At 35.0% G+C, this 25,319-nt stretch overlaps 1 protein-coding gene and 1 pseudogene across 2 annotated transcripts; both read right to left on the reverse strand.

Moving 5' to 3' along the window:
* Positions 1 to 521: 521 nt before the first annotated feature.
* LOC137742077 (receptor-like protein kinase THESEUS 1 pseudogene) lies at positions 522 to 4,157 on the reverse strand (annotated as a pseudogene). The gene has a single exon (XR_015953320.1). The product of XR_015953320.1 is annotated as a receptor-like protein kinase THESEUS 1 pseudogene (transcript).
* A 16,408-nt stretch (positions 4,158 to 20,565) lies between these two features.
* Positions 20,566 to 21,132, reverse strand: LOC137741318 (uncharacterized). Its single transcript, XM_068481038.2, has one exon. It carries the CDS (start codon positions 21,022 to 21,024, stop codon positions 20,818 to 20,820), a length of 207 nt encoding a protein of 68 aa, XP_068337139.1. The 5' UTR covers positions 21,025 to 21,132; the 3' UTR covers positions 20,566 to 20,817.
* Between the last annotated feature and the right edge of the window lie 4,187 nt (positions 21,133 to 25,319).

Raw genomic sequence — 25,319 nt, forward strand, 5'->3', positions numbered from 1 at the left:
AGTGGCTAACCATTTTCGAATTAGCCACTTTCAAGCCGTTGTCCGGCCAAACCACGGCAAGTTAGCAGTCGAGAAAGATATCATTCTCTTTGTCTCATCGAGAAGTATAATTTTGTTGATTATTGAAGAAGTTATGAACGTTTAAAGTTTACCCAGTTTCCGGAGTGTTTTTAAGTTTCCCCGCGGATCAGTCACCTTTGAGGCTATTTTCCGGCCATCTCCAGAAACCATTGGGCTTCATATAATATTGTTCTAAACTTTCCTATCTTCATTTTGATATATTATAGGTTGAATTTGGTTAAGAAATGATTGAGCTACGAAGCTTTGAAAATTGTCCAAAGAGTTTTTAACGGAATGACCAAAATGATGGATGGTGGACAATCTCAGGGAGTATTTCTATTGATTTTCAATCTCAATGACAAAGTGATGAGTTATGCAAATCACAGGGACCATTTTGGCTATTTAGCCTATTTTCGAGGGTTGTAACTTGTAACTTGCAAGTAAGAAATACGCAACAGATGTCACAAACTCTGCTTATTTTTCCATTTCTTATGAACAATGAGATTATATGTAAATACAATGACATCAATTATACTTTAGAAGCATGGGAAACTCTGAAACCCAGATGCATTTATATATCAAGACAACAACCAAATCCTTTGGCACCTTACCTGCAACTTTGACGGATTTTGATTGGCACCCACCATAACTATATTACAAATAAATCGTGATACGAAAAATTGAGGTAATAAACTAGAATAATGAACTATGAAAAACCTTTTCTCTCGCTGCGGCCAGGATGACCAATATCTTTTAAGGGGGCATTAGGGAACAAGATTCAGATAGGCAAAGCCTCAAAAGGATCTGTCACCTCATCTTCCGCGAGGATTAACAAGCTGAGAAAACACAGCACTTGTGGCAGCATCTTCTGCGTCATCATCTGTGCCGGAGCGTCCCCCATCGATCATGCTCACACTGTTATCAAATGGCTCTCCTTGGGTTAATTGGATACCTGGTATGTGGTTTGTGCTGTTATCGTCGGGTTCCATGAGTGCAGATGATGTCTCCTCGAGCTGAAAAGCATATTCAAGATTCCACAAGACATCTCCCATTGATGGCCTGTCAACACCATACTCCGCGAGGCACTTCTCAGCTGTCTCCCCGAACTTCTTAAGAGAAGCTGGATTTACCTTCCCCACCAGATTTGGGTCCATGATTTGGTCTAGCATGCCCTTCTTCTGCCATGTCATTGCCCATTCTGCTATGTTGACCTGTTCCCTTGGAAGAACAGGATTTAAAGCAGGTCTTGTGCACAGAACTTCCATTAGAACTACCCCGAACGAATACACATCAGATTTCTCGGTGAGTTGTTGCCTTCGGAAGTATTCAGGATCAAGGTAACCGAAACTACCCTTAACAGCTGTACTCACATGGGTCTGATCAAGAGCTGGTCCTGCTTTTGAGAGGCCAAAATCAGCAACTTTGGCTACAAAGTTCTCATCCAAGAGAATGTTGGTTGTCTTCACATCTCGGTGAATTATGCTTTGAGCTGCACCAGTGTGGAGATAATGGAGCCCTCTTGCAGCCCCAATGCAAATTTCAAGGCGTAGCTTCCACGAGAGCGTTGGCAGGTCTGTTCCATACAAATGGCTCCTGAGGGGTCCGTTGGCCATGTACTCATAGACAAGAATCATTTCTGATCTTTCATCACAGTAGCCAATAAGAGACACAAGGTGGCGGTGGCGAAGCTTGGATAACATTTCAATCTCAGTTCGGAATTCAGCCAGACCTTGTTCGGATCTGGGATTTCCCCTTTTGACAGCTACTTTAGTCCCATCTTCAAGTGTTCCCTTGTAAACCCTGCCAAAACCACCGACGCCAAGAAGTAGGCTCTCATCAAACTTGTTGGTTGCATCCAGGATTTCCTGGAACATGAAGAATTTGCCAAGATTGGAGGAAGCTAATGAAATGCAGCTAGCTGTTCCACTTTTTTGTGAAGTTGTCGACATTTTTGTCATGGTCTGAGAATTTCCATACAAGGGCAAGGGCAGCCATGTCGCTTGGTTAGTTGTCTTCGACTTGTGGGATGCCAAGCAGCAATAAAGGAAACCAATAATTGCCACAACAGCAACAGATCCCACAACAGAGCCAACTATGATTCCTATATTATTCTTCTTTGAGGATGAACTAGGAAGAAAATTCCCCACGGATAGAGACCCGTCCAAACTCCCCAACTCATTGCTGATCTTCATAATCTCCAACCCATTCAGAATTGCATTGGTGATATCAGCCATTGAATCTGGACCAACACTGACAGTCAAAGTATCCACACCTTCTGTGGAGTTGGAAACAAAGTCCTTGTAATAAGGCACACCCAAGTCACCAGTAATGGAAGAGAGGTCGAGACTCCCAAGCACATTGTCAGAATTTATGAAAACATTGAAAACGAGACTATTCAGAGCTTTGCTGACAATATCACAGAAATGTACCCGAACAAGATACATGAAATTTGGATCTACTGTAAAGACCCAAGTTATGTTGAAGTTCACATTGGGCACGTTTGCATTTCCCATGGCTTCAGCAGTGGCATAGACCCAGTTTGGGGCAATTTCGGGTGTGACGGCCTGTGGATATTTTATGTTTGCAGGGTTCACCGATACATTCACTGCAGAACTGTCCACATGGAGGTACTTCATGTCATTCTCCCAAGTTCTTCCAAGGGTATCATTTTGAGATGTGAGCAAAGGACCCCCCATGTTTAACCTGTAAACTGTTTGAAGGGCAAGCTCAGAAAGTCCACTAAAAGGAGCAGATGGATGCACAGCATATGCCTGGTCAGGAAGCAGTGCATCCGGGATAGAAACTACTTCAATTGCATTAACAAAAGCAACTGAATTGTTTGAAGGAATGAAGTTAAGAGTCAAGGTATCCGAAGTTACATTAATTGCATACTCCTTGAACAGATAAGAACCATTATAGTTCTTGAAGGTGAAGTTGTTCAAGAGTACAAAATTATCAGTAACTACAGTTATTTGAGCAGACTCCAAGTTTTGGCCAGGGCTTGTAAGAGGGAAAAAATAAAGGCGGACCCAATGCCGGCCTTCTTGCTGGATTTTGAATTTGTAAGAAGCTGCTGCCTTGAAAACTCGAGCAGATTGGTAAAGTGGAGAAGGGGCATTAGCATTGGGACTAGCAACTAAGGAATTTGCACTTTTTAGTACAAGGGAAGATTGTTGTGTATCAGGAACAAAGGTTCGACCTTGGAATGTGACATTTTTCGAAGAACCGCAGACAATTAGGTAATTATCGACAGCCGTGAATGAAGCAGATGACCTATAACTCAGGAACACAACAACAGCAAGAATCAAAGCTACCCAATTTACTAGTTTCATCTTCACCATACCTAACAAACCAGATCTTCAATGCCAAGTAAGACTAAAACAATCAACTCAAGATTTTAAAACACCAATCCCACAAAACCAAATTCACCAAAAACAAGTTCTTGTCAAAACCCAAAACCCCAATCCTCTAACGAAACAAAACCCACAACCCAAAATTTCAACTACCCCAGATCTATCCAACTCAATAAACAAAAACCCAATTGAAAACCAAGTAGTACAATCCCAGCATTATCAAACTAGGCAAAAACATAAACATTGCTCATATCATATGCAGAACAAAGTACCACTTTCCCCACCAACTTCACCAACACAAAAATACACAAAGATTTGAGCTTTTACCTCAATGGAAGTGAAAAATGGGAACAATATGCAGCAGAGTGAATTGGGTCAGCGCCAAAGAGAAAACCCAGTTGAGAGAGATACTACGTGAACCCCACCATGAAAACCCATCAAGCTTCTGCCCTTTTAGTGCGGTTGTAACCATTAACCACCCTTTCCAGGCTGTTGATTAGGCTGTCAAATGCAGTACCCAAATACAAAGAGGAAAAAGAATTGGATGTGAAAACTTGAAATTTTCAAAACTTTATGTCCGAAACCAGCTGTTTTAATAGATATTGTGGTTTGATATGATGCTCAGAACCCTAGGAAAGTTTGGAATATAATGTAATAGAAAAAGCCATGGAAGTTCTGTAACTGAGGGTGAGAGGAGGCTTGTTATTATTATTATTGTTCTTTTTTTGTTTTTGTAGGGTTCATGAATATGGAAGGGATTTCATACCTATTTTCTATTTTGTTTTTTTATTAACATAATATTCAATAAGATTTGAACAGAATGGTTGATGTGCTGGGACCAACAGGCTCTGGGACCACCATTCTACGCGGCTTTGAGATGGAAGAGGTAGCGGTGTGTACTGTGTAGTGTTGATACAAGTCCACTCGACTGTTTGGAAAGCCTGCTTTTAAGGTATTTTTTACAACGATTTGAGTTTCGATTTAGTAGAGAGATTGGTAGTTTCGATTTAATTGAGCTATCGACGGTTCAAATTCAGTGAAATATTTGGTGAAAGTTTTGAGTGCAAAGTATAAAATGATTGTGGTAATTTTTATCACTAATGGTATAAAGACACATTTGTTTGGAGAAGTCATTTTTGACGGACTTAATGTATGAATCTTCAAACAAAAATATGCGTGGTTTAGTCCACATGAAGCCTCGATGTAATAGGGTGGAAGCCTCATCTATCAAGCTTTCATATCATTCACGCCAAGCATGGCTAAAAAACTATTAACCCCTGTTTGAGATTGCTTGAAATGGCTAAAGGTATTTTCAAACCACATTTGACAGAAAAATTTAGAAATATATTTGAGATTGCTTATCAAATGCTTTTTTAAGAAGTACTTTTAAGTATTTTTTACGAAGCACATAGATCCCAAAGAAGTGAATAGCCTAACCATGCCAATTAAGGTTTAGGCTTGGCAATTTCTTGTGTGATTCGTAAACCGGACACAAAATGACACAAAAATAACAGATTTTGGGTCAACCCGTTAACGAATTGGGTTGTCATTGGGTGACCTGTTAACGAGTATAGTCTTTATCGGGCCACCCATTAAGAAAACGAGTATGACACGAAAAACAACTTGTTTGCAAGGGTTTTTGCATGACTCGTTAATCCGATAGAAAACAACACGAAAATAACAGGTTCTGAATCAACATATTAACGAATCGGACCGTTATCAAGCCACCTGTTAAGATAACAGGTTTGACATGACACAATCTGTTAAGATAACTGGTACAACAAGAAAACAACACGAATACAACAAACACAACTTATTTGCCAGATGTAGGTTAAATTATGCAGATAGCTAAATAATCCATGTTTCATGGTCCATGGCTTGATCATGATACACAATCTAGTTACGGACCCAAAACAATGACTTTTAATTACCTCAATAACCACGTCTTCCGAAATCAAACGACTGATGTGATCAGTCGAAATATTTATAGTTAATATTAGAATCCTAACTTCTGATTGATAATGGTTAACAACTCAATAAACTATCATCCTGGTTATTGCTGCCATGATAAAAGGAGATTACCTTCTACCATGGGAAGTAATTCTTCCTCTACCAGAAAACTTTAGCTATTGAATTCTCATTTTACTTGTCTTTTTTTCTTGATTGCAGATTACAAGACATTCTAAAGCTTTTGTGAAATTCATTAATTCTCCACAATGACGAAAATTATATATAAAAGGTAACAGATTCAGGAGATTTTAATTACCACAAATACTTCAACAGTTGGAGAAATTTTTCAGTGTGCTGTGAACATAACATCAAGTATAATAATACAATGGTTTGAAACTTAAAAATAAAAAAATAAAAAAAATTCTAGCTAATTGTATTTTGACATTTGGTGTATCAGGCCGTGTTGCCGGCCCACTGAAAAAGTTCTCTAACAGTTCAACTCAATGCCCCTTTAAACCAAACTCAACATACCACCCAAGAATTAGCCCAGAAAGGCGTGGACTTGCCCAAACCCAACCCACTCTCGACCCAATCACGCGCCCAACTCGCCCCACTCAGGCTGCGGCCTTCGACGCTCGACAGGATGGGACCCACTGTCAGGGCTGCTGTCGGCCACCATCATGAGCCCAACAACTCTTTTTATCATCCGACGGCTGAGATTTTTGGACAGTTGGTTGATCCAACGGTCCAAATTCAAATTTTGTTTTTAAAAAATATGTAATTTTAAAATACATTAAATCCAACGGCAAAGATCGAATATAATCAAATCTAACGGTTAAAAAAAGATCTAATGGCCCAAATTTAAATCCAACGGCTAAAATAATTTTAAAAAAAATATTTAACTCAAAATTCATCCAAAAACTCTATAAATACCTATGTATTTGTTCAAACATCCACACAAAACTCACTTTTCTCCTACAATTCTTCCAATTTTTCTTTCTACCATTTCTTCCCATTTCCAAATTTTTCAAGATGGCAAGAGAGCATATTAAAGGTCGTAAATGGACCTGTGAGGAAGATGTTGCTTTATGCTTGGCATAGGTTTCTGTTAGCGAAGATGGTGTAGTTGGCACGAATCAAAATAAAAAGGTGTTGTGGGATAAAATCATTGAAAAGTTCCATGAAAATTGTAATGGCGGCGGGAGGGAAGGTGGTGGTGTTTACGATCGGTGGAAGACTATCAACAAAGCATGCATTTTATGGAAGGGAAGCTTGGAGAGAGCCGTGGTTAGCATGGCTAGTGGAAAGAGCTCCGCAGAAATTGTGAGTTTTATTGTTGATATTTTATTTGTCATGTACATAATATTATTTTGCAACTAATTATTTTTATGTATTTTTTGCATAAGGTGACAAAGCAATGAAATTTACAAGACAAGAGTAACACCAAAAAATCAACCTTTTAAGTTGCATCATGCTTGAGATGTTCTCAAGGATTGTCCGAGGTAGGGAACCAATGCGGACTAACAATGGGGAAGATTATTTCAACGTGAAGCTGCATCGACAACTAATGGAGATAAAGGTGTCAATGAAGGTGTCGATGAAATGACCCTAACTCCTTCTTTTGCAAGGCCCCCAAGAAGAGATAAGTAAAAGGCAAAGAGAAAAGGGAAGTCCCAAGATCCGATAAGTGCACACATTGCTATCAAATTTGCAAGATTGAGTGAAATCCATAGTGTTCACCAAGAAAAAGCGGCCTGAATGCGTTTGCAAACGAAGGAAAAAGGGGATAGGTAGCAAGATAGGTTCGAAATTAATTTCATGATGGAGGACCTCAACAAATACACAGGTAGAACTTCTTACATGGTAAGCCAAAGGAAATTTTACGAAAGTATGCCACAAGGAGAATATTTTACACAAAAGCCTCTTTAAGTCTTCACGATTTGGCTTGCAGAGGTATGTGGCTCCATATATGGCTTCAATTGCCTTACAGAAGCGCTTCAGTTTCTCAATAGCAGTAGTCTCTGCAAGTCGGCAAAACTCGTCAGTTGAGTCTGTAGAGCACTCATTAGCTAGAATCCAAAATGCAGATGTGAGCTTCTGATGAGGTGATAGACTTTGTCGGCCTACGGTATCTATCTTCCTTGTAAAGTAGTGGTCATGATTGACAATTGTGTTCAAGATGCTTTCAAAAAGCTATCTCCTCATCCGAAATCGCCTTCGAAAATCATGAGTAGGACGCTCGATGAAATAATCTTTTATCATTTGGTTATGATAGTTTTCTCTATCATGCTGTACAAATGAACGCCCTGTGATAAAACCACAATAGCTAGATTAGGCATGGTGCTCATATTGCATAAGCGAGTTTGCAAATTCAACTTCTACGTTGATCATTTTTGCATCCTCAATATTAAGTCTTGCTTGGTATTGTGCCATCTGCATTGTCCTGCTACGCCTTCTTTTATCACTCATTGATGAGATATTGAGGATTTTTAGGAAACAGAAACACTTTGAAAGTTGAAAGATTGGTGAATATGTTGTGTGATGGTTTGATATTCAACCTGTGTTTATATAGAGGATGATTGAAGGTTTCAGTTTCATGTGTGTAGGTTTGTGTTTCATGTGTTTTGTATGTATTTTGTATGTGTTTCATGTGTGTCATGTGTTTCACATGCGTTCTGTGTGTGCTTCATATCTATCATGTGTTTTGTATGTCTTTTGTATGTGTTTCATGTGTGTCATGTGTTTCACATGTGTTCTGTGTGTGCTTCATCTCTGTCATATGTTTTGTATGTCCTTCACATGTGTTTTGTATGTGCTTCATATGTGTTATGTGTGTCTTATGTGTTTTATGTATTTTGTGTTTATACATCTCTATCATGATTTTCATATTCTTCCATAGTGTTTCATGAGTTTTATGTATTGATTTAGTGATTTTTCAATATTTATCGGAATTTCAATATTTTTAGATTAAAATGTTCATAAAATTAATTTACGATAGTCTACATAATTTTTTTAAAAGTAAATTTAAGAAAAAAATTAGCCTAAATTCATTCTTTAATAATCTGGAGATAAAATTTTAGGCCAAAAGGGTTGAAGCAGAAAAGCTATTTATGGGCTTAAAAAATTGGCTTTTAGCCCAAGGGTTGGAGATGGTCTTAACCACCATGGGATAGCCCAATGGTTAGAAACGAATTTTAGGCCTATATTTCACACACTACGTCATAAGTTCGATTCTTGGTGCTAGCGAATAACATGATGATGGCCGGAGAAAGGCTGAAATACCTTGTGAGTCTTTTTGACCCTTAAAACGATGAACTACCGTAATAAAACCACAAGCTGGTTGCGTTAGGAAAAAAAAATATATCTCAAATGTCCCTTTGTCCAGTTTTGCTCCTCTTTGACAATTTTTGGACTTCAAACTTTGTGTTTTTCTAGTCCAGTTATGTCACAGTTTTTATACGGTTATGTTCCCAATTTACTTGATAGTCGTCTTTCATTTTGATCTGTTAGTAGATTCAAATTTCAACTGCATGTAACATCATGGGTATTGCTCTTAAACTTTGCAATTTCAGTTAAATTTAAACTTTGTTTGAATACAAGTTTTTTGTTCTCCTTTTTTTTTTTTTTTTTTTTTGTCAAGTATTTAGATTAGCGGTCTAGACAAGCAGACGTTATTGTTGAGGGTGAATCTCAGATTGATGGAAGAAGAGACCTTACATGGGCTTATAAATAAGTTGAGTTACTTCTCATATTCCCAATTAGTTTTATAATGGAACCTCAACTACTTTCTTTATAATATCAGAGTAGGTTGTCTCATATGTGAAGTCCAACGGCCACAAATGTTCCATATTACCCAATTTGTGTTGTCCATGTGCTAGGTTTAAAAATTCACCATAGGTGAAGGGCATGTTGGAAGTGAATCTCATATTGATAAGAAGAGGGCACTTGCATGTGTTTATACGTAAGTTATGTTGTTAATTGGTTTTACAGTGGAACCTTAATTTTTTTTATTAGGAACCTTGCATGTCCTTATATGTAAATTAAATTCCTTTGCATATTGCTAATTAATTTTACAGTAAAACTTCAAACTTCGTTATCTGCTTGTCATGCAATTGTCTATTAGAAGTTGGTTCAATTCCTCTTACATAGGGAAATATAAAAGTGGCCAAATGAAGAATATAAACATGGCGAGTCGCTGGCAAACCGTGTCATATAAAGAATTTCAATCTTTTACGTGACTATGGTTTTGTGTCTTGTTTCTGTCTTTTACAACTGCATCACATGCATGATGGGCCTCACCGTGAATAATAGTGACAATGAAATAATTCATTTAGTCATTTTAATCACAGAATCTTGACTTTTGTAACATTCCACCTAAAACTTGAATAAATTATGTTGTGGGAGTATAGTTTATTAGCTATCTTAATGACCATATGGTCCATATCCCTTTGTAATCTGAGTGGCAAGTAATTATAATTATTAAGAGTATCAATTTCTCATCGGGGAAAGGAGGAGCATTATATGTGTTTATAAGTAATTGTGCTATTATGCATATTACAATTGGTTTTATAATAGAATCTTAACTTTTTTTCATGGTATAAAAGCATGTTGTTACACATGTTAAGTCCAATAATCACACATGTTAAATAGTTAGATTATTTGTTATATTGTCAATTGATTTTATAATAGAATTTCAACTTTCTTCAAAAATAGTATGCCCAGATTTGGTTGAATGAGCTTTGGGTGTTTGAGAGAGTTATATATAACAGTTTTTTTTTTAATAAAATGATCTTTCCACAAATAGACCACCATATATGTGTTAAAATCTCGTATATAAAATTAATTTAGAACTTTCTCCAATTAGCTAAAGAGTTTCGGCCAAATCATCTTTTCTACTCAATTTGGAATGCAAAAAATGACTACAAGACGTGCATCATAAGATTCCAAGGCTTTGTTTGCGCAAGGAAGTTTCAAATCTTAACAATTTAGGCCAAGTAAGGAAGAAATACATCACAAAATATTAGATGGAAGAATTAGAATGCCCTACAATATCTCAAAGGTATGTTTGTAATGCATATAGTGCACATGTAATGTATTTTTAATCCCCTCACGTCAATATGTTGTGATCAATTTCTTACTAACTTAGCATGTATCCCTTGAGATCTGAAAATCACTTACCCATACATAAGGTTCTAAAAGACGCTAGGTGCAAGTTGGGGGTGGGTTGGGGCCTAACGCTTAGGCGGACTAGGCGGATTTAAGTAAATTTATTGATTTCGTGTAAATAAGTGTTTGTTTATACTTAATATATATATATAATTTCATCAGAAGCTAGAAAATAGAATGAAATATATATTATGAAGTATTGGAACATAATGAAAATATGGGGAGCAAACAAATAATGTATGTTTATTTAAGTATTCAATAAGTCTCTTACAATTTATTGGAAACAATAAAATGCAAAAGGAAAGTGATCTATTTTCTATCTAAGTGAGTTGCAATCTAAGCAAGTGTCTAGGCGGTCTAGGCGGGTGCCTCAGCAAGTCTAGACGTCATTTCTTAATTTTTAAATTTCTAAACATTAATCGAAATGGTAACCACCCACCTAACTCCTAGGCGAAGATTTTTAGAACATTGCCCATACATAGTCCAAAGGATTGCCAACAAAAAGTTTGGGAACGTGCATATTTGGATATGTTTGGTGAATTCCTGACACTTTTTTTGTAAATTTAAATTTATTATTTTTAAACTAAAATAATATTACAGAAAAGATGTTTGACGAATTCTAGAACCATATTAATCAAACTTTAACTTAAGTAAGATTAGATGCGAAAATTATTAAACCAAATACCAGAGTGATCGTATATATAACCTAAAGAAACAAATTCATTTACCATCATAGAAATATGATTAAGGGTACAATTTAAAATTTGTTAAAAAAATTGCCAAATATCTAGTGAAACAAATATTGATGTAAATCTCAGATTCGAAGTATCTAATATACGAATACGATTATGATTTAAAGCAAGGAAGGGAAAGTAAAGGAAAGGAAACAAGGGCAGGTTTGGATCCGTTTTTTGAAAGGAACTTTAATGAAAAGCTCCTGATACTATTTATTTTAACGAAAAATTATATTTTTACTCTAAAAAGTCAATCATAATACTATTCACTTTATCCTTATTTTGTTCTTATCGTTAAAATTTAAAGTTTTCAAGCCAATTTCATTAGTTTTTTTTTTTTTTTTTTTTTTTTTTAAATATTGTGGACGACATCGTTTGAGTGTTATGTCTATGATAAACGACACCTGCAGTAAGTAGTGTAGATAGTGCAGAATCCGGACTTGATGTTAACGGAGGAGAATTCTCTCTCCTCATAATCTCTTTCCCCTTTCCTCTTCTCTTATTTAAACAGTTACGGTTTAGCTACATTAACATCTAATATTGATTTTTTTTTTTTTTTTAGAGACAATATGACAAAAAACAATATGTGAGAGAATGGAAAAGAAGATGACGAGAATAGAAGAAGAGAGAATCCTACTTCGATGTTAACATGGTGTTGATTTAGGCTTTTAAATATAATCCGCCGCATTCAAGCACATGGCCATGATCAGTGGTGTCCCCATCTGTTTTATCTTTAATAACAACTTTTTTTAATGGACTTTAGTACCAACGTTCCCATTTTTTATCTGGTAATTGGTATATAGTTATTATTATTTAACTTCTTACTCTTAGGATAGATGAAGGGATTAGCAATATAACACGTATTATCTGTTGGCCCTCACTCAAGAAAATAACATATAATCATGGCATAAACTTTTAAATCTTTTCCTTACCTACGGAAAATTTTTAAAAAGAAAGAAAAAACTTTCTCAAATGTTTTATCAAGTACAAGTTTAAAAGTTCTAAGGATGAGAAATTTGTTATTGTGTTCAAAATACACCCGTATATCACGTGTCATAATAAAAGTTGAGGAATATTGAAAAGTAAAGTATATTTTTTCTACACTTATATTATGACACATAATATATCAACTTATGTTCTGAGTACATGAAAAAAATCTCTCCAAATAAACGACACCCCTCTAGTGAGTAGTGCAGTTTCATTGGACGACATAGAGAACACGGGACTACAATCTTACAATATGGGGTGGGGGCTGGGCCACACTGGAATGGATGGTACAAAGTCCTAAAACCTCCAGCTTTCATACCTTCAAGGAAATCGTGAAGTAAATGCAGAAAAGGTAAATGACTCCTACTAAGAATCTAACAGAACAAGTCTTTTCTTGGTTGGACCAGCCTAACTGGCAACTTCTGTCTTTCTGAATGGGAGAGCAAGAACAAGTCTCTCTTTTCTTTTTCTTTTTTTCTTATTACAGGTGACCTGTTTCCTCTTTTTACATTTTTTTAGTGGGTTTTTACCTTTTGTAGGAACTTTTAAAATTCTTCATACTGAATGGGAGCTACTAGATTTTTATTTGAATCTCCCTTACCGAGACCCCAAATGTGTCAATACCACGATGCTCAGTAGTCACCTGTTGAGCACAATTCCACCTTCTAGTCGTTTATGCAACTAGAATTCTCCGTATCCATCCAGGAAATGATGATTTCTCTATTCAAAACCATTTTCTTCAGGTGGGAGGACCCCCTTTTGTTTATTCTAGCGAAGGATCTAGAATAGCTACTTTGTGTAGCTCTTGAGAGTGTGGAGTTCGACTAGAAAGTGCTTTCCGAGATTTTTGAAAGCCTTTGTAACGGCCAACACGAATCACCTTCCTACTCTAGCGTTATGGAATCAAAAGGCAATGCCTTTTCTCAGTTATTGGAACAACATCGAAATGACCAGTTGGCTAAGTGTCGGTGTAAGGAGCATGTTGAGGTCCATCGATTACAAGAGTAGATTTATGAACTTAAAAAAGGCACAAGTCTCTTTTGTGACAAATCGAGTACTATCACCCTAAAGATTTTTTTTTAAAAAAAATTGTTGTTGTATTTATTTAACATCAAAATGACAACATTGTTATTTTTTACCCTCTAGTAATTAAAAAGGATAATGGTTGGCTACCAAATATATTGACTTTGCAATGTGGTTTAATCAAAAGATGTTAAGTGCGTATTTTCTGTTTTTAAAGTTTGAAAAAAAATTAAAGAATATCTCTATTATTATTTTGAACAATAAAATATGTGATAAATATCATCGAACCAATTCACAATGCCGATATACAGGGTATTGACCCAATTATTATCTAATTAAAAAAATGAGGATCTCTTAATAGATTGTAGAAGATAATTTAGCTATTTCATCAAAAGAAGAGTTTGTATTCGGAACACAATAGATTGAAAAAGATCCTAATCACCTACAATCCACCACTTGACATATGTACTTAACTTTAAAACACCACATATAGCACCATTGACCACGACCCGTCTTTTTAGGGTTGCAATTTTCTTTTTCTTGTCTTTTAAATTTATGGTTTAGGGTTTAGGATAAAACTCCAATTATTAATGTAAATCGAGGGAAAGCTCGATCGTACAAATATTTTCATATTATATTGATATAAAGTGTTTGACCAATCAATGATGAACATAATTAGCGTTTGTGATCACCATGCTCAATCCCAAAAGTAGTTTGAAGTGTAATTTTCGTGAATGTGGTGGGAAGGAGCCTAAGACGACTTAATGATTAATAAACAGTGGGCAGTCTTAAACGTGTTTTCAATTGAAAAGACACTTAGACACCGACAGTCACGTTAGGGGGGGTTTGAATAGAGGCCAACGGTGCGTAATGGCCAGTTTCTCGTTGAATTCATGGAAAAGACATTGATCAAGTATCAAGCAAACGAACGACACTCTGCCTTCTGAATTTGTCAATGTCAATGTCAAGCCAATAACTTGGGCCACGTTTACTGGTTAAGATAAGTATGTGTAGCATTGGACGCATCAACCCTAATGTAATTTATTCAATCCTACCTCCTAAATCCTAATGCGATTCCCAATGCCGATTTGACCCCCATACCAACAACAGCAGACGAAATAAATAAAAATCTTTAATTAATATGTACACATTTTAACTGGCACAAGACTAAAATGAAAAGACTGAACACGCTAACTTTTCTTTGTCAAACACGCACACGCACAAGGTCTTCTAGTTCTCCTCTGCGACTCCCCAGGCACCATATCCTCAATCAAAATTCTATGCTTTTGTGTTGTTCAAGTTCAATCAGGCACCTCCACCGCAATTGGTTTTGCTATCTGGGAATCCCAAATTTATTGTAGTTTTTAGGTTCTCACTCAATTCCAGTTTTGAATGGAGGAAAATAAGAGATCAGATGAGGAAACAAAACTTAGAAATAGAAGGTCTGAGCATCGTCTCCATTTTATATTATCGGGCATGAAAAAATTTATTGTGTAGTATAATTTAGTCAAACTTAGGTATTTTGGTGCATATGGTTATTTCATGATATTGATAATCCCGATATGAATGATATCTTTGTAGCTCATGGGAGATCACGGCATAGACGTTGAAAATTTGACATACCTTCATTACTACTGTGTTGATATCTTTTTTGATGTTATTGATAAGCAACTTAAGAATTATATTACTGACATGCATTTGCATAATGATTTTCTGTGTTCAAAGGAATTAGTGGTTAATGATTTTTTGTATTCAAAGGAATTAGTGATCATACACAAAAGTTGGTGGAGACAAAGAGGGATAGACAATACATCTTGGTGTACTTGCTAGTGAAATTAGTATTAATTTTACCAGTTGTGATCGCTTTTGTTAAAAGAGATTTTTCGGTGATGAATATTGTGAAGAATCCACATCATAATACGATGGGAGATCAATGATTGAATGATAGTTTGATTGGCTGATTGAGAAAGATGTATTTGATTATGTTGATAATAATGTTGTAATATGATGTTTCCAAACAATGAAAATACTTTGTAAACAATTATAAATTAAAGTATGATCTACGTTTGAAAGTTATTTTTTGACTCCATTGTTGTAAATTCCACTCCACTGATTCCAGTCATCAAACATGGTCCTAGATATAGTGGATATATGTACGGGAATGACTTGCGCGTCAGACCCTTGTGTTTTGGCAAATTCTTGCCCCTTAACAACTCTTAACGATTTTCTTATCGAAATTTTTCTTGGAGGGTGCATCACGCATGCAGATGCAGCAGAGTAACAAAACGACGAAAGGTGTGTGGGTTGCATGAATCTCTTCTCCAATCTCCAGTCTCCACTGTCATGCAAAACCACGTGGTTGACGTCACCCTTCACCTTTCTCATCCCGCATCTCTGAGACACTTTTGGAGTTTGGTACATGTCCAAATTCCCAATTAGGGTTTCTGTTCTGTGGGCTCCTAATTCCCTTATGATTCTCTCCCACTGAACAACCGCTGCCAATTGGCAAGTGGGCTGATTTATAAGCTTTTTTTCCTCTGCAAGTTGGGTTTAGGGTTTCCTCTCACCAAGCCCACCTTTGGAAAATCGATCTTATTGTATATGTTGACACATCAACGACTTTTAGTTTGTGCTTTGTTTGTTTTAAAATTAGAAACGGTCACTCAACACCCTTCAAGCCGTGCTTGAGCTCCTCTCGTGCGATTATCATACAAGGTGTCGCTAGTAGTTAATTTGTAAACAGTATTAATCAGTTTTAATTAGTAGTTGTGCATTTGGAAAGGAAGCCATGCTATTAGCCTATTACAGCTGTTTTAGTTCGACCACTTTAACCACAATTCAATAGGCTCATTTCTTTTTCTTTTTTCTTTATCAACCAGTGGGGAGATTCGAGGTTAAAACCTATTCAACTTTGAAAGAAAATGTACTATTAACCCTTGGACAATGGTAACAGTCCAATGGTAAATGTGAAAATGTGACAACGGTCAACAGTCTCATGATTTATTTTCTTTCTTCAGAAAAAAAAAAAAAAAAAAAAAAGAAAAAGTCTCCTATTTGTGTAGGCAAACATTGTGCAAACGGTATAAATGATGAATAAACAGTGCTCAAACAATTGATCATAAGAGAACTACGAATACAACATGAAAAAGCATGCAATACTTGGTCCTAATTGCAAGTGTTTAATAGCAAAATTTGTGGTACATTTCCAAAATAAGTGAAAATGGGTTACATTTTTATTTATGCTACTATACACCCTAACCTTTTTGTGAACATTTTAAAGACTTTTAGCCTTTTTGTTTCAAGATTTAAATATATTCATTCGAGACTTTCTCTTTCTCAAGGAACCATCTAACCCCTCTCGAGTGATGCTCGAAAAGTAGTAGAGCCAGAATTTTATCGCATTGAGAGCCTATGAAGGAAGCTCCCAAATGTTGTTGGTTCTCAGCATTTCCAACAATCATTAGAAGTTTGTCTTTACCGGTCTCAGTTGCTCCACCTCCCCTTATTTGGGGGTAATTTAATACAATTTTTTCTTGGGTGGTGCTAACTACACTCTGTTTTTATCTTCTACACACCCCTCTCAATTGTCGGCCGTTAAAACGAATGAATTGAAGAATATCAAGTAGCAGAAATTAACAACAAATGTGTAGGAGATAAAAATGAGTGTGTGAATAGCACCATTAAAAAAAAAAAAAAAAAAACTGAAACAGTAGCAATTTCAATAAAATAAATTATGCATGGTTTAGAAAAGGGAACAAAAAAAAAATTGGAAACTCTGATTTAAGCATGGTTTAGAAAAGGACTAAGTCACCACACCAGAGATTATTATTCACCACAATAGACTGGAAAAAGCATAAAAAGGAAGTGGAGGGGGAGGAGGAAATAGCAAATGTGTCTCTCCTTTCTCCTCCCTTTAGATGATTTTTGCCCTTAGTTCTCTCTGGAGGCTAAGATTTTAAAATAATAGAAAACGTCCTTCAGATTTTAAGTTTTATTATACATGTTTAATTACCAGCAAAAGAACAAAAATCTGACTAATAAAAAACCAACCAATACCCTTGGGTTTATTCTAAGTAGTGAGAGAGAGTAGAGGACTATTGATTTAGGTTTATAATAAGTTCTAGTTCATTTTCCTAATATAAGAAAGAAAAAAAAAATACAACAACCCATCACCAGAAAGAATTAAACAAGAATTGGTTTTATAGAAAGAGAAATGCTAAGGACACTCTTAAAAATGGAACTCTCCATACATTCTCTGCGACTTCATGTTTTTGGCATAATATTTTATAATATTGGCACGAGAAAAAAACGTAAAACTATAAAGTGGTAGATAGTAAGAAATCTTCATTATTGGGCACAACATCATATTCCCCAGGAGACTGTTGGTGAACCTTAATAGTTGTTTTGTCAAGACAGTACGACGCGTTTGCAATGTTTGTGTGGTTGACACTAATGCATTCGCGCTCCTGATTTCCTAAAAATAGCTTGGTAACCACTGCCATCTACATTTAATCGCCAACGCCCATCTAAATTCTATGTGGAACAATGCTACCGATGTTGATAGAATGATGGCATAAACTGGTGTGAAAGAGTCCACGTTGATCAAATTGTAAGAGTTTATCAATCAATGCAGGATGGGCAGGATAATATAGATGACTATAGCTCCTTGTTGAATTCCTTGGTCAGAATTATTAGGTAATGTTAGCACAGGCGGAGTCACAGTTTCATGTTAGGAGGGTCTTTAGGAAAGAAAATAAAAGGGGTAAATGAATTTTAATCCTTGTATTAGATTAATTTTTCATCAAAACCTGGTGTAGGATTGGATATCTCATCTGAGTCCTACATGTCATCATGATTATTATAACTCATATTTTGTTATTTTTAAACTCTTTAATGGCTCTTTTTGTTCCCATTGTGCCCCTGTAATTAATTATTCGACCTTCTTGGTATGTTCCAAATTATTAGGAACTAATTTTTACTTTGATTAATTTATGCTTGATTTCTTCCATGATTATGGTGCCTGAAAAGATTTTTCATATCATCATGCCTAAATTACAAGATGAAACAAAGTTAAGGTATCACATGTATAATACACCAAAAAAGTGTATGTATCTAAATATTAGTACCTAGCTAAACACACCTAAATTATAGTACCTAGTTGAACGCACCTAAATCATAGTACCTAGTTGAACGCACCTAAATCATAGCATCTAACCGAATGCATCTACATTATAGTACATAATCGAATGCATCTACATTATAGTACCTAATCAAATGTGCCTAACTTATCGTACCTAATCGAGTATAGATGCAATAGATCACACCCAACTCCAAAATCAACAATTCATAAATTGACAAAATGATCAAAACCCGATAATAAAATCAACCAACACAAAATAACAACAAAAACTAATAAAATAAGAAATATCACAAGCACAATGCCACAAAAAAAATTACTGAACCCATTCTCTTCGTTCCAAATCGTTGGAATCCACATACATACACAAGCCATATAACATTCAAAACCAACAGAAAGAAAATAGAGAGAGACCTACTACAAATGATGAGAAAAAGGGGAAATCGAAATTAGAAGATGTGTGTGAAGAAATCAGTCAATACATGGATGGTTTACCTAATCCCGTTTTCAATTGCAAAAGCCTAATCTTTTTGTTTTCAAAGAAGCCTGATCTCTAATTCCTTTGATGTTGCATCTTTAAATGCCGGATGCTCATTTTGAATTAAAAAAAAAAAATTCATTCAATTGTGAACCATTTAATAGCAATATTTAGGGGTAAGAGAGGAAGACAAAACATAGTAAAATTATGTAAAAGAAATTAATTATGACGTGGAATATAAATGCTGATTTGGACATGAGTCAAAGGACTAAAATTAGTTTTTAATCTTCCTTACGGTATTTGCCTAAAATAATCATTTTTAAGGACTAAAATCTAGTTTTCTAAAAATAAAGTCCTTGCAAACTCAAGGACCGGCCAACTCAAAGATAAAACAAAGATATCCAAAATAATAGCTCATTTAATAACCATTTTATTTTTAGTTTTCAGTTTTAACTCTCATTGAGATAGGAGGATTGTATGAGGGAAATGATGGGTGAAAAAATGTGGTTAAAAAGAGAGGAAGAAACAAAGAATAATGAACGAAAATAATATCTATAAAGTAAAAAACATTCAAAATAGTGTTTGCTTTTTTATTTTTAGCTTCATATTTGTACCATTCTTATTCATTCCTCCTACGATCTCTAACTATTATTCCACCTACTCTTTTAAATAAAAATGAACTGGTTATCAAACAAGCCTTCTTAAATATATAATAAGGACATATATTTAGAAATACTAAAAGGACCTATATATTTCAGAGTGGCTATGAAGGCAGAGCTCATAAAACGATTTTGCTAAGAGTGTTTTGTCAGAAGTACGTCGAAATCTTCTCTAAAAGCTCAAATCATTCATTGCTAATTAAGATTTAAGTGTTTTGTTATACAACTCTAAGATCTTAAGTCTAACATTCTAACTTTTTAAATTGTGTTCCATCTTCGTAATATATAAGTTAATTAAGCTATCAATATTCTGTGTAGATCAATATACTGAATGAAAAGAGACCCGATTGGCAATTTTTTTTTATCTGTTTTCTTTGCTTTTCTTTGTAATTATAGAACAGGAGAACTGGGGAAGGAGGGTAAGTGTTAAAGTAGAGTCCTAACCAATCTTACCTTCCTTTGTTATGTGATAAACTCCAAGTATTAATGCTGCTGTATTATCAGGTTGTATTTGGAGAAATATAATCCCGTTAGGACTCTTGTATAGCTGAACCATTTGTGTGTATTTGTACAACAACTCAAACAACGAATGAATATAACTTTCACAAATATTCTAGACTTTTGTTATTGGTTTTATTCTTTACCGTGCCTCTGCAGCTGTGTTTCTACATGGTATCATCCCTCCTTCTGGCTTAACAACCTTCGATCCTGCTTCCTGCCTCGCTATGTCTTCCTCCTCTTCACTTCCCTGACCTAATGTGCTAATGTGGCGCAGTTCCTGAAACTAACCGACTCCAACTTCCTCATGTGGCTTCGTCAAATCAAGCCATTCCTAGTTGGCCATGATTTCTGGAAATTTGTTGACGGCTCACATATCCCACCGGCGGCCACCCTTACTGTTACTACCACTCCTATTCCCGTCTCCTCCGACTCTTAAATTAACAGTTGTTAAATTACAAACTAAAACTTTTAACAAGCAGTTTTGAGTAATCGGAGTTAATTAAAACTAATTATCCACTTCTTCTTAATACTCCTCAACAGAGAAAATTTTCCTTCATAACTGTATACTCCAGCATTAACAAACATCAAGCTGCTTATATATACAGCTCTACACACTTTTTCTCACACCAAACAATATTATGCAAAATACTTAAAAGTAAAAATGAAAATTAAAAAAAAAAAAAAAAAAAAAACAGTCGAGAGCTCAACCTAATATACGGAAGGGTCAGAGAAATAAAGATAAAGAAGCAAGAGCCAGTCTGCAGAAATTTTATCTGTAAGATTTGAGAATGGATCCACAAAAAGTGCACATGATGGCCTTCCAAGATTTCCAGTAAAACGGAATATAGCAAAACCTAGTCGAAGTCTTTATGTCAGCCACGCTTGCTCCGCTCCCACATCTTGAACATGTTCCAGCCACCGGCTTGGTCCGCCACACCTTCCTCCTCTGGTCTACCAGAAAACAAAAGCAAACCATTTCAGAGGCTTAAGACTTTTCTTTATCTGAATATTTTTAATCCTATGTTGTATATGTTGTACCAATAAATAAGAGACAGTATCATGGTACTTATATGAATGAAAATTAGGTGAAAGACCAAGGGGTCGAGAAGTGTGATGAGCTGTATATATATACACACTAGTATTAGTTTTGAAAATCAACGATGGAGATTTGTTTGATAAGTTTTTTTTCAAATAATATATTTTGTTATATTAGATGTTTACCCACCGACAAGATTCGAACTCACGCTGTAATATAAAGACTCAACACCTTTCCACAACTATTGTAAAAGACCACTTGCAAGTGATGTTATTAATTCATTTGGCATAATATGCATTGATAGATTTATAATTTATAATATAGTATTAATCGATTAATACACATATGTTAATGTAGTTTAAGTGATAACTGTTGAAATATTCCCTCATCGATCGTATTTTTCAGAAAATAAGAGTTTAAATATCACAACCTCACTCCAACTAGTACCTAGGTTTTTTGTGATAAAATCTTACATCTGTTAAACTATGCAAGTTATAATTAACAAATTGATGATAATAACAATATTATTAAAAGTGAACATCTAGCCCATCTTTTTATAATTTGACAATTGAAAACTTGCTTTGTAGCTGAGAAATCATGTAATAATCGTATGGATGACCGATGGCTGCCGTGATGAGGGGCGGTTCGGGGGTGTACGTAAGTGTGATAGTTACGGTTCCTAGATGGTGGTGTAAAAAATTTTACTGTAAAATTGTACTTTGCATTTGTCCGTCCAACTGCATACTTAATGGTCATGTATACTAATGATGATGTCTATTTTTTTTTTCTTTTCATTTTAATGATAAACTGGGCCGCCCCACTTTAATTTGACAGCTTTTATTGGCAAAGGGAAATTTTCTTTGAACTTTTTCTCAGCAACTTATTATCCCATAAATATGGTTGTCCAATTTAGGGCTAGGCATTTAACCGGTCAAACTAGGGCTGCCGCTTTATTTCGTGAATTTTATAGGCTTGGTAACCGACTTTTAAGATAAATTTTTTAATATGCGTGAAATATAATTCGATACAACAAATGTAATAATACAATTGGTTAAAAATTAAAAATTATTATAACCAATTATATATATTATGAAATTTACTATACCAAGCTATGTTCCTGGCACATTAATTTTTTTTCAATTTTTACAATCCAAAAGGAAAAATGCTAGGATGCCACATTTTTTAGACTACGTCCAAATCATTTTTATAATAGAGGTGAGATTTGCTCAAATTATGGATTCAAATTATGTTAAAGAGATGATTTAGATGTGGACTATAAAATGTAATCTCTAGATTGAAAAAAAAAAAATCATCAAATTAAAACAAAATGGTTTAGTCTTGATATGCGCACCAAGGAATTTTGACGTTCTTCGACTACCAACAAAAAAAAAAAATAAATCAAATTACCGAATTACATTCTTACTAAAAATGTGTGTACTTGATCATACTAAAGTAGACGCCTATATTATGAATGATGATATTTGTCACAAGATAGACGTCCATAGAGGACATGGAATCCTCTTTAGTGGTTGCATGGTGGAAATAGAGTTTTTTTTTTTTTTGGATAATAGGTAAACTTTCATACCAGAAACTTACATACATAACAAAAACCCATAACTAAACGCAAACAAAAAATGGGCCATCACAACAACAACCCAACCCAAGGGTTGAGCTCGAAAAAGAAAGATAGAAAAAAACTGAAAACCCTAGCCGCTTAGATCCCTTGCCGCCGTTACAGCAAGCTCCGACAACCATGAACCAGCAACCCAACAAACACCAAAGGTGAAGACCAACCAAGCCCCAACAATAAAAAGAGAAGCAAATGTTGACGTCCTCCATTGAACTCCGCACAGAACCAATCTGCTGTCACCAATGGTATAAAATCGGGAAGGAAGTCAGTGGAACCACTGACAACAATGTTGAGACCGACACACAGATGGAAGGTGGAGAGGCTCTATGCACGCTGTTGAATACGACGGAATAAAGTGGGAGCAAATCGGATTCAAAGTGAAATTGATAGAAAGCGATCACAAGTGGGAGGGAAAGAAGATGAAAAGAGTGGATACATGGAGGGGAAGATAAAGTGGAGAGAAGAAAAGGGAGACAATGAAACGAAGTTTTCCGATCAGGGCAAGAAGCGGTTCCCACCAAAGTCAGTGTGTTATTTATCGACACCTATCAGAAGGGTATTATGTAGCTAGAAGTGTTGTGGTGTTATTGGAAGAAAATATAAAACCTACATATAATTTTATGGGGTTACCAAGGGCAGAGCCAGGATTTTTTTTTTTGGTGGGCTAACTGAAATTAGTACTGTAAAATCATATGTTTATTTTTTTTGGCTTATATAAAATTATATAATAATTAATATAAAAGAACAATAATAGAATATAAATTATTCTCAAAATCATAACCTAGTCGATAAATTCAAGGACCATATAAATAATTAACCTACTAATTAAATCAAGAATAAGTAAATAAAGTGATTAAGAACGTACCAAATATGACTTCATTGGAACATTGCAACGGAAAGTAAGGAATTGTGGAGATATGGATCTAATTGTGGATTTAAAAAAAAAAAAATTTCTTTTCTTAAGTAAGAAGCACAGAGCTAAATCGCATAGGGTAAATGGTCTTTTTCTTTTACAAATATGATAAAAGGGGACAAGAGATAGAACTAATTTATAATTTTTAGCATAAAACTTATTATTATTACCTATCCTCTCCTATATATACATTAAATACTAATCTGTATTGAGATTGAGTGGGCTATAAGCATGAGTTTACAAAAGAACGGTGTTATTCATACCCTCATTTTTACCTCCAACACACCCTTATTAATTTTTTTCCATTGAACATCTTCAATTCATTCTATCCGAAACTGAAAATTGAGAGAAATGTGTGAGAAGCAAAAATGAGTGATGAATAGCACTACCCTTATAAAAAATTTCCCTAGACTACAACCCACCTTAGCCATGTGGGGGGCTCTATGTTTAATACAAGGCTTCCATATTTGTTAGTATATTGTAGTACACTAATGTGCACTCAAACAACGAAGAATGAAATTATATTTATGATGGTGTTATTTTTGCAACCTTAAAATACTAATTCGGATAGTATATATAACAAAATGGAAAATTGTCCAATAATACGTATTATTGAATGATATGGAAAATGAACGGTTAAGGTTGGAGAGATAAAATTTAATAATTGTGAAACTCAAATCTAACAACTAAAATGCTTATAACATTCAATGCTACATAGCATTAAAGTAGGACCCCTACAAAATATATTGTAGTATTTTTGTTTTTTTTTTCTAACAAACGATAGGATAATTTATATTAAACGATGGGGAATGAGATTTGAGACTGAAACTCAAGTGCAAAGACGAATGCTCTTAAATGTGTTTTTAAGTTTCTAGAATGGAAAGGCAAATTTAATTTAATGTGGTCATTAAACATGGACGCCACTATAATTTTGTATTGGTGTCATTCCAATTCCTCTCAACAAGGCTGTCAACGTATGTAAAGGCAAATTTAATTTAATGTGGTCGACGATATATGTTTACGAGTTCTACTTGAACACTCTTCCTCGAATGGAAATTAAGTAGACGGCAGTTCCTGTGTACATCTCTCTCTCATTCTTCTTCTTTGCTGAAGCTTTTTTCTCTTTCTTTTGTTACCATACATGTCAAACTTTAATCTGAATAGACCTGTTGTTATTATACACGTCAATTTTTAATCTAATGAACTAGGAAAAATTAAATAAGATACAAGATTGATAATAAGAATATATAGTCAATATTAACGAATCCATCAGCAGTAGTACTTCCTTCTCGAAATAGTTTGTCATGGTATTTCAAGCTTCGATCTTAAGTGTATGAAACATTTTCTAACTATTACAAATCCGTATGAAATGTATGAGTTGATAATTCTTTCAACAACTTAAACTACAGACCTTCAATACAGTTTTTGCTACAATTTCTTAGCTGCTTGATATTGATTTGTCCTAATATATAAATCATCTAAACACAAGAGTTTCCAAAAAAAAAAAAAAATATTACATTTAGATATACAAATTAAGAAAGAAAAATAGACTGATCGATGTCTGATAGGAGACCAAAAGAACTTTCAAAGTGTCTGGATGTAAATAGAATATATGATGACTGCGAGTCCACGATTTAGAATATTAGGTGGCAGCACAAATGCATGCACATGCAGAAGGATTACATTTGTTTC

The sequence above is a fragment of the Pyrus communis genome, chromosome 11, assembly GCF_041283825.1.
Source record: "Pyrus communis isolate YQ-2024b chromosome 11, ASM4128382v1, whole genome shotgun sequence".
Classification (NCBI taxonomy): Eukaryota; Viridiplantae; Streptophyta; class Magnoliopsida; order Rosales; family Rosaceae; genus Pyrus; species Pyrus communis.